General features: G+C 48.8%; 1 protein-coding gene across 4 annotated transcripts in view; it reads left to right on the top strand.

The window, feature by feature from the left end:
• Window positions 1–9,262, top strand: part of SLC28A1 (solute carrier family 28 (concentrative nucleoside transporter), member 1) — a 78,801-nt gene that overhangs the window by 21,090 nt on the left and 48,449 nt on the right. For all 4 annotated transcript variants that reach the window (XM_010841090.1, XM_010841089.1, XM_010841088.1 and 1 more), the window contains 2 exons: window positions 221–334; window positions 1,397–1,474. In XM_010841090.1, the coding sequence (XP_010839392.1) occupies window positions 221–334; window positions 1,397–1,474 (192 nt within the window). The remainder of the gene's footprint in view (window positions 1–220; window positions 335–1,396; window positions 1,475–9,262) is intronic.

Genomic DNA, 9,262 nt, shown 5'->3' on the forward strand with positions numbered 1-9,262 from the left:
GCACAGGCCCATTGCTGCCTTGTGGCCTGTTCTGCACTCCATGGGGGATGTAACCATCAGCAACAGGCCCATAGCTCCGGCTGGGTCCAGGCCTCATCCTACAGGCTGACCGAAGCTCCCAGAGCCCCTCAGCAGTGCTGTGCCCTCTGCCCTCACCCACGTGCTCCCTGTAGACCTCCCCAGATACCGAGCTCACCTGGACCTTTCTCTCGGGTGGCAGGTGTCCTGGCGGGCTGTGTTCTGGGGTCTTGGACTGCAATTTGTACTCGGACTTGTCGTCATCAGAACAGAACCAGGGTTTATTGCATTTCAGTGGCTGGGCGACCAGATCCAGGTGTGTACATGGGGTGTAGCTGCCCGGGCGTCTTGGGGTGCCAGAGATGGAAGATAAGCCTCTGCACTGGAGGGAGGTGGCCTGGACTGTGACCAGGTGGTGGGTGTGTGTGGGGCCCCAGACCCCTGGGCAGTGGGAGGCTGGGCAGCACAGCCACTGCTTCCCTCAGGCCTGGTCCCACCTGCCCAAACAAGCAGTCCTTTCAGAGGGTGGCCTGATGTGGAAGAGAATCTCAAAACAGGAAGGTTCCTAGTATACCTGGGCCCAAGGCTTGTTGCCCTCAGTCCTCATCAGGGAAGGAACTTAACAATAGTTAAAAGTGCTTTAAAAATTGAAAGTGATTTAGTTCATATATGTGTTGTTGTTCAGTCACTCAGTCATGTTCAACTCTTTGCAACCCATGGACTGCAGAACACCAGACTTCCTTGTCCTTCACTATATCCCAGAGTTTGCTCAAACTCAAATCCATTGAGTCCGTGATGCCTTCCAACCATCTCATCCTCTGGCGCCCCCTTCTCTTCCTTTCCTCATCTTTCCCAGCATTGGGGTCTTTTCCAATGAGTCAGCTCTTTGCATCAGGTGGCCAAAATACTGGTGTGTATGTGTGTTTAAAAATAATATTCAGTTTGTTGAAGTTACACTTTTTAAATTTCATTTATTTGATGAAATCACATAACACAAAATTTATCATTTTAACCTTGTTTTTTTCATTTTAACCATTTTTTAGTATCATTAAGTTCCTTCTCATCATTGGGCAGTCATGATTTACTTCTTAAAATATAAGTTATGGAGGACACAAGGTTGATCCTATACTCATCCTTCTCTCACTATCTCGAATTTCCATGCACTCTCTATAGGGAGGGCTTCGGGTGGGGCAGGGAGGACCCACACATCCAGGCTCTGCCCATGCCCTCCTTCTCTTCTCCTGGGCTGCTGGGAAGGCATGAGGAGCAGGTGAGGCCTCTCCAGGTCGCCCCAACCTGGTTCCCTTGCTGCTGCTTCCTCCTCCCACCCTTCTTGGCCTCACTCCCGGGTTTGGTTTTGTTTGTTTTCTCCTTTCAGATCTTCCTGAGCTACACTGAGTCCGGCTCCAGCTTCGTGTTTGGGGAGGCTCTGGTCAAGGATGTCTTTGCCTTTCAGGTCAGCTTGACTCTTGGCTCACAAAGCATTTAGCAGCCTTTGCCGGATGCCTCCAGCTAGTGGGGCGTCCAAGCCCGGCCCAGTGGAAGGGGAGGGCTCCTGCTGATGGAGCCCAGCTACTGGAAGCTAATGAGGCTTAAACCTTGGGGTCCTGAGAGGCGCCTGGCAATGTGCTCACATGGGAGTATGTTTTCAGTATATTTTTGGAAAACTTGCAAAAGTAAGATATATCTGTATTATTTTCCTAAAAAGTGAATCCCCCAATAGTAGAATTGCTAGGAGGCTGATGATGAGAAAAGTAGGTGGAGACATGTAGATGGCATCTGCTGTGACCTTAGCCCCTGACATACTACAGGGACGTATGATCCTCTCGAGTGCTCCTCCTTCAAGGCCCCACCTTTCAAGCCACCTCTGCCAGGAAACCTCCCCTGATTAGTTGCAAACTCTAAGTCCTTCCTCTGGATTCCCCTAGACCTACAGTCCCTCCCTCCCTCCTTTCAGCAAATGTGTATTATGTGCCTTCTGCAGTGCAAAATACGTTTTTAAAAAATTTTTACTAGGGTATAGTTGCTTTACAGTATTATGTTAGTTTCCACTGTATAGCAAAGTGCACCAGCTATATGTATACACATATCCCCTCTTTTGTGTATTTCCTTCCCATTTAGGTCACAACAGAGCGCTAAGTAGAGTTCCCTGTGTTATACAGTATGTTCTCATTAGTTATCTATTTCATCCATAGTAGTGTATACGCGGCAATCCCAATCTCCCCAATCACCCCACCCCTCCTTTGCCTCCTTGGTATCCATACATTTGTTTGTTCTCTATGTCTCCATCTCTCTTTCTACCTTGCAAACAGTTTCATCTGTACCATTTTTCTAGATTCCATATATATGCATTAATATGTGATATTTGTTTTTCTCTCTCTGACTTACTACAGTGCAAAATATTATAGAGGAAATTGAAATAAAGACTCAAAGACTATTGTGTAATTGTAGAGCCCCAACCTTAATTTTTTTAATTTAGTTTTGGTCATGCTGGGTCTTTTTTGCTGTGTGAGGCTTCAGTAGCTGCAGCATGTGGGTTCAGTAGTTGTGGCTCCCAGGCTCTAGAACTCAGGTTCAGTGGCCCTAGCACACCAACTTAGTTGTTCCATGGCATGTGGAATCTTCCCAAACCAGGGATCGAACCCATGTTCCCTGCACTGGCAGGCGGGTTCTTACCCACTGGACCACCAGGATGTTCCCAGCCCTAATTTAAAACAGGGAAGCCTGTGCTGAGCATTCGATGGTGGGACTGCATCACTGTTTCTGGGTGGAACTGTGGTTATATTTCTTCTTTGTCCAGTTGACTGCCCAGGCACCTATGTGTCTCTAGTAAGATCTCAAGTGTAGCTTCTCCACCTGCCTCACACCCAAATTGTCTCAGGACCCTGAGGCTGCTCCAGGTTTGAGTTTCACTTCCAAATGCCAGGTGGGGAGAGAGAGAGAGCCCTGGGCCCCGCTTCCCCACTAGCTGGCCCCAGTTTCTGCCCTGTTTCCATAGCAGCACAGATGGGAATTGGTGCCGCCCACTCCAGCATGTCCTGGACCACTGTCACCGTGGGGCTACCATGCAGGATCAGTTCCAGGGATTTTTGCTTTTTGCCATCACTCAGCCGTTGTTCCCAGAGCCTCCCCAATCCTGCTGGGGGTGTTGGGTCTCAGAAGCTTCCAGCCCAAGTCACGGACTTGGCATCGCCTTCTGAGCTGGTGTCAAGCCAGTTTGTGAGTCCAGACACCTGCAGCCCGCCCCCAGCCCTGACTCAGGGTGAGGTCCTCTGGGAGCTTCGGTGTCTGTTGGCCCCAGCAGCTCTCTGGGAAACGTCCACTCCATCCAAGGGTTCTAGTAATGTCAGCCTTGGGAGGAAAGCAAGAGGGACCAGGTTCCCGTCCTCTCAGGACAAATTTGTCCATCACGTTTTTCTGAGATCACTACTTCTGTGCAGGGAGATGATCAGGGGGGCAGCCTCTGTCAGCCCCTCCAAAGGTCCCCTAACACCACCCTCCTAGGGCTGAGGCTGGGAGGGACAGCTCCCTTCACATCTGCATCTCCAAGTAGGGGTCACTCAAGGTTTCAGGGAGGAGCAGTGAAGTCCTGCTCCGGGGTGACTTGTCATGTCCACCGGACAGAGAATGGCAGCTGGTGGCTTCTCACACTTTACAAGGCAAAATACAACACTGCAATTCGATCTCCCCAGGCAGTCAGGTTCAAGTGTAACTGGCACAAAGGAAAGTGCCTGGGCAGTCCATTTAGGGAGAGAGTTTTAAAAATAAGGACAGTGAAAATGCCTCCTGAAGGATGTGGTATTTGAATTGGAGCCTCAGGGCAGGAGAAATTTTGGACACACAGAGACAAGTGGGAAGAAGCAATGCCTGGGCAACGGCGTGGAGGTGAGAAAGTGCTGGGCCGTGTAACGTAACAGGACATAATTCAGTTCAGTGGGTGTGTAAGCTATTTGAAGGAAAGGATGGATTAGGGGATAAACTGCAAGTGTGGTGGGGCCGTGTCTTTTTAAATTTTTATCTATTTGTCTATTGGTGCTGGGTCTTCACTGCCACAAGCAGGCTTTCTCTGCCGGAGAGTGAGAGCGTCTCTCTTGTTGCAGTGCACAAGCTTCTCATTGAGGTGGCTTCTCTAGTTGCAGAGCATGGGCTCTAGGCACACGGGCTTCAGCAGTTGCAGCATGTGGGCTCTGTAGTTGCGATGCACAGGATTAGTTGCTCTGCTGCGTGTAGAACCTTCCCAGGCTGGGGATCGAACCTGTGTCCCATGCATTGGCAGGCAGATTCTCATCCATTTTGCCACCAGGGAAGTCCTTTAAGAATCTCAAATGCCAGGCTGAGGCACCTGGATTTTGTCCCCCAGGAGATGAGGAGTTATTGAAGATTTTTGAGCATGGAAGGACTTGACTAGAGCTTTGGGATGGTTGTGATTTCAATAGTAGAGAGGAAGGGTTGTAGCTGGGATGCTTGGAATAGGGGACCAGCGAGGAGGCTGCCTCACAACCAAGTGACGACTCAGGGACCACCAGACTGCCACCGTCCAGAAGAGAGGTCATTGTGGGGAACAGAGGCGGGCGGGCCGGGGGGAGGATACAGCTGAGAGACCAGCTGTATGCAGCTCATCACTTAAGCTCCACATGCTGCAGCTGTGTTTGCTCTTGCATGCTTAGTCACTCAGTCATAGCCAACTCTTTGTAACCCCATGGACTGTAGCCCAGCAGGCTCCTCTGTCCATGGGGTTTTTCAGGCAAGAATACTGGAGTGGGTTGCCATTTCCTTCTCCAGGGGATCTTCCTGTCTCTTGCGTCTCCTGCATTGTCTCTCAGATTCTTCACCAGTAGTGCCGCCTGTGCTCTCCATTTAGCTATTTGAGGACAAAGCCTGCTTCTTACCCTTGTTGTTCTGTCACTAAGTCTTGTCTGACTCTTTGCAACCCCATGGAGTGCAGCACACTAGGCTTCCCTGTCCTTCACTGTCTCCTGGAGTTTGCTCAGACTCAAGTCCATTGAGTTTGGGGATGCCATCCAACCGTCTCATCCTCTGTTGCCCCCTTGTCCTGCCCTCCATCTTTCCCAGCATCAGGGTCTTCATCAATGAGTCAGTTCTTTGCCTTCAGCTGGCCGAAGTAGTGGAGCTTCAGCTTCAGCATCAGTCCTTCCAATGAGTACTCAGGGTTGATTTCCTTTAAGACTGACTGGTTTGATCTCTGTGCTGCTCAAGAGACTCTCAAGAGTCTTTCTCCAGGACCACAATTCAAAAGCATCAATTCTTTGACTCTCAGCCTGGTTCTTATGCTAGTGTTGGTTAACTGACCTCAAGCCCTGAAAAAACCCTGCCCAGTGCCTGGGACACTGTTTTTTGCTGAATGATGAGATGAATAAATGATGATTCTTCTGTGCACGTGGGAAGTCTCTCTGCCTGCTAGGAATGACTGGCTCTGTGAGCCCTTGGCGAAGAGTTGGGCTCCCACACAGCCAGTCTTCCTCTGGCTGGGCCACCATTCCCATGATTGTGTGTTCCTGAGCAGCATGTCCTTTGGCCCAAGACCAGGGCTGAGCTCTTCTTTCCTCAAACCTCCCCAGCAGAGGCCAGAGCTTCCCAAATCCCTGGAACCAATAACTACACACAGGCTTTGCAGCAAGTTCCAGGGCCCCTAGAAATCCGAGATGTACCACTCTGACCTGAGATTCTGGTGGAACAGAGCAGAAAAGCTTAGGGAAAGGAAGTCATAAGAACAGCTACTACTTATGGAGTGAGGACTACGTGTCAGGCACTCACTTCAAAACAGCTGGAGGAGAATCCCTTAGATTGCAAGGAGATCAAACCAGTCAACCCTAAAGGAAATCAACCCTGAATATCCTTTGGAAGTAATACTTTGGCCACTTGATGTGAAGAGCCGACTCATTGGAAAAGACCCTGATGCTGGGAAAGATTGAGGGCAGGAGGAGAAGGGGGCAACAGTGGATGAGATGGTTGGATGGCATCATCAACTCAATGGACATGAGTCTGAGCAAACTCCAAGAGATAGTGACAGACAGGGAAGCCCAGCATGCTGCAGTCCATGGGGTCGAAAAGAGTTGGACCTGACTTAGTGACTGAACAGCAACTTTGGCGGAAATAATATCATTATCCCTTTTTTACAGATGATGATACTGAGGTTCAGAGAGGTTTTTGCTTGTGCAAGTTCATAAAGCTAGTGAGTATTGGAATCAAGATTGGAACAGGTGTGATGCACTTGCTTATTAGCTCCTGTGCTTTAATATCAGGGCCCTTTCCTTGGTAGACAGTGGAAATGAAGGGGCCCCACACATTGGGTCTTTGTTTGGTTTAGAAGAAAACAGTATTTCTCAGGCCTATTTTGTTGCAAGTGGCAGAACTCACTTGAAATTTGCTTTAAATGGAGGAGAAAGGGAAGACTGTTTCTTGGCTCACTAACTGGAGCAAGATAGAGCTGGTGCCAGCTGAAACCGGGGCCCTGGAGTGGCCAGGCTCACAGCCCTCAGCTTCCAATCTCTGCTCATCCCGGAGTGTCAGCTTCACTCTTTCATACCAGATCTCTTCCTGGCTCCCAGCAACACCAGATACTCATGCTTACAGCATGTCACCCAGAACTAGGCCAGTTCTTCTCTGTCTGCTCTAGTTAAAAAATTCCAGGGTAGGTTTCAGATTGATCTGCCTTGGGTCATGTGACTGTTTTGGGCCCAATCACTAAGGCCAGGGCATGGGAAACTGGAATTGGAAGGGCAGGAATCTCCTGTTCCCACCCAAAGCTGGGGAATCTGGTGCTCTGAGTGAGTGAAAGCCACCCTCCAAAACTCATAATTTGAAGGATTATTGCCTAGGACAAGCAGGGACTTATTAACTTCCTCCTTACAGAAACAAGGCAGATAGCTTCCTGTAGGACCTGCAGCAGTTCCATTTACAGGGTGCCCTTATATTCCAAGTTCGTGTCTCTTCTCTAGGATAGAAGGGTGTGGATGGCAGATACCATACCTGCCTGGGAGGGACAGCAAAGACACAGACCCTTTGCTCTCTAGTCCCTCCCAGCTGTAAGGTGGGGCCACATTTGGGAGTCTAGGCCATACTTCCTGAGTGGGATGCTCAGCTCCTGACTGTATCAGTTGTAAATAACAGAAATACAACTCAAATCAACTGATTAAACAAAGCAAAAACAAACAACAAAAAAGCAAGGTTAATTCTGATAATTGAGAAGTCCAGAGACTTCATGTCCCGTTGTATCCAAGTATTCAACATCACCTGGGATTTGCCTTGCTTATATCCTGGTTCTGTGTTCGTCTTTTCTTTTTTTTTAAATAGAAAATCCTCTCTCTCTCTTTTTTAATTATTCATTTATTTTTGAAACTGCGCTGGGTCTTTGTTGCTGTGCATGGGCTTTGTCTAGTTGCAGAGAGCAGGGACTACTCTTTGTTGAGGTTCACCGAATTAGAGAGGCACAGGCTATAGGCTCTCAGGCTTCAGTAGTTGCAACTCCTGCTCTGGAGCACAGGCTCAATAGTTGTGGGGCTTCCCTCATAGCTCAGTGGGTAAAGAGTCTGCCTGCAATGCAGGAGAGCTGGGTTCAATTCCTGGGTCAGGAAGATCCCCTGGAGAAGGAAATGGCAACCCACTCCAGTATTCTTGCCTGGAAAATTCCATGGACTGTGGAGCCTGGCAGGCTACAGTCCATGGGGTTGCAAGAAGTCAGACAAAGCAGAGCGAGTAAGCACAGCACAGCACAGGCTTAGTTGCTCTTGGGCATGTGGGATCTTTCTGTACTAGAAATCGAATCCATGTCCCCTGACTTGCAGATGGGTTCTTAACCACTGGACTGCCAGAGAAGTCCCCAGGTTCTATGTTCTTAGCACTGGCTTTAGTTTTAGTCTTGGAGAAGCACTCTTGAGATTGCAGCAAAGAGATACCAGGCTTATATCCAACCAGCTTAGCAACCTTAGCAGAGAGAGAGAGAGCTTGTTTTCCATTAGCCCAGCAGGAAATCTAAGAGTGGGATCTTTTTAGGCTGGCTTGCAGGTGTATGCCACCCTTGAACTGTAGCCAGGGAAGATACCTGTCTGATGTGACAAACCTGGAAATGGGGCTGACAGTGGAGTCAGAGTGGTTTCCCAAAGGAAGGTAACTTTGTTGCCAAAAGAAGTGAGGGGGGAGGCCTTGGGTTATCAGAGCAGCAGCTGTCCTCCAGAGCCCCCACCCTAGTTCTCTCCCATTTAGCACTGAAGGTGTCATCTTTCCAGCCTGCTGCTGCATCCACCCCCTCCCCAGGGTTCAGTTCAGTTCAGCTCAGTCACTCAGTCGTGTCCGACTCTTTGCGACCCCACGAATCGCAGCACGCCAGGCCTCCCTGTCCATCACCATCTCCCAGAGTTTACCCATACTCATGTCCATCATGTCGGTGATGCCATCCAGCCATCTCATCCTCTGTCGTCCCCTTCTCCTCCTGCCCCCAATCCCTCCCAGCATCAGGGTCTTTTCCAATGAGTCAAGTCCTTACATCAGGTGGCCAAAGTATTGGAGTTTCAGCTTCAGCATCAGACCTTCCAATGAATAAACAGGACTGATCTCCTTTAGGATGGACTGGTTGGATGTCCTTGGGACTCTCAAGAGTCTTCTCCAACACCACAGTTCAAAAACGTCAGTTCTTTGATGCTCATTTTTCTTCACAGTCCAACTCTCACATCCATACATGACCACAGGAAAAACCATAGCCTTGACTAGACGGACCTTTGTTGGCAAAGTAATGTCTCTGGTTTTAAATATGCTGTAAAAGTTGGTCATAACTTTCCTTCCAAAGAGCAAGAGTCTTTTAATTTCATGGCTGCAGTCACCATCTGCAGTGATTTTGGAGCCCAAAAAAAATAAAGTTTGACACTGTTTCTACTGTTCCCCATCTATTTCCCATGAAGTGATGGGACCAGATGCCATGATCTTAGTTTTCTGAATGTTGAGCTGTAAGCCAACTTTTTCACTCTCCTCTTTCACTTTCATCAAGAGGCTTTTTAGTTCCTCTTCACTTTCTGCCATAAGGGTGGTATCATCTGCATGTCTGAGGTTATTGATATTTCTCCTAGCAATCTTGAATACAGCTTGTGCTTCTTCCAGCCCAGTGTTTCTCATGATGTACTCTGCATATAAGTTAAATAAGCAGGGTGACAATATATAGCCTTGACGTACTCCTTTTCCTATTTGGAACCAGTCTGTTGTTCCATGTCCAGTTCTAACTGTTGATTCCTGA

Source organism: Bison bison, unplaced genomic scaffold (genome assembly GCF_000754665.1).
Source record: "Bison bison bison isolate TAMUID 2011002044 unplaced genomic scaffold, Bison_UMD1.0 scf7180017864155, whole genome shotgun sequence".
In the NCBI taxonomy this organism is placed as follows: Eukaryota; Metazoa; Chordata; class Mammalia; order Artiodactyla; family Bovidae; genus Bison; species Bison bison.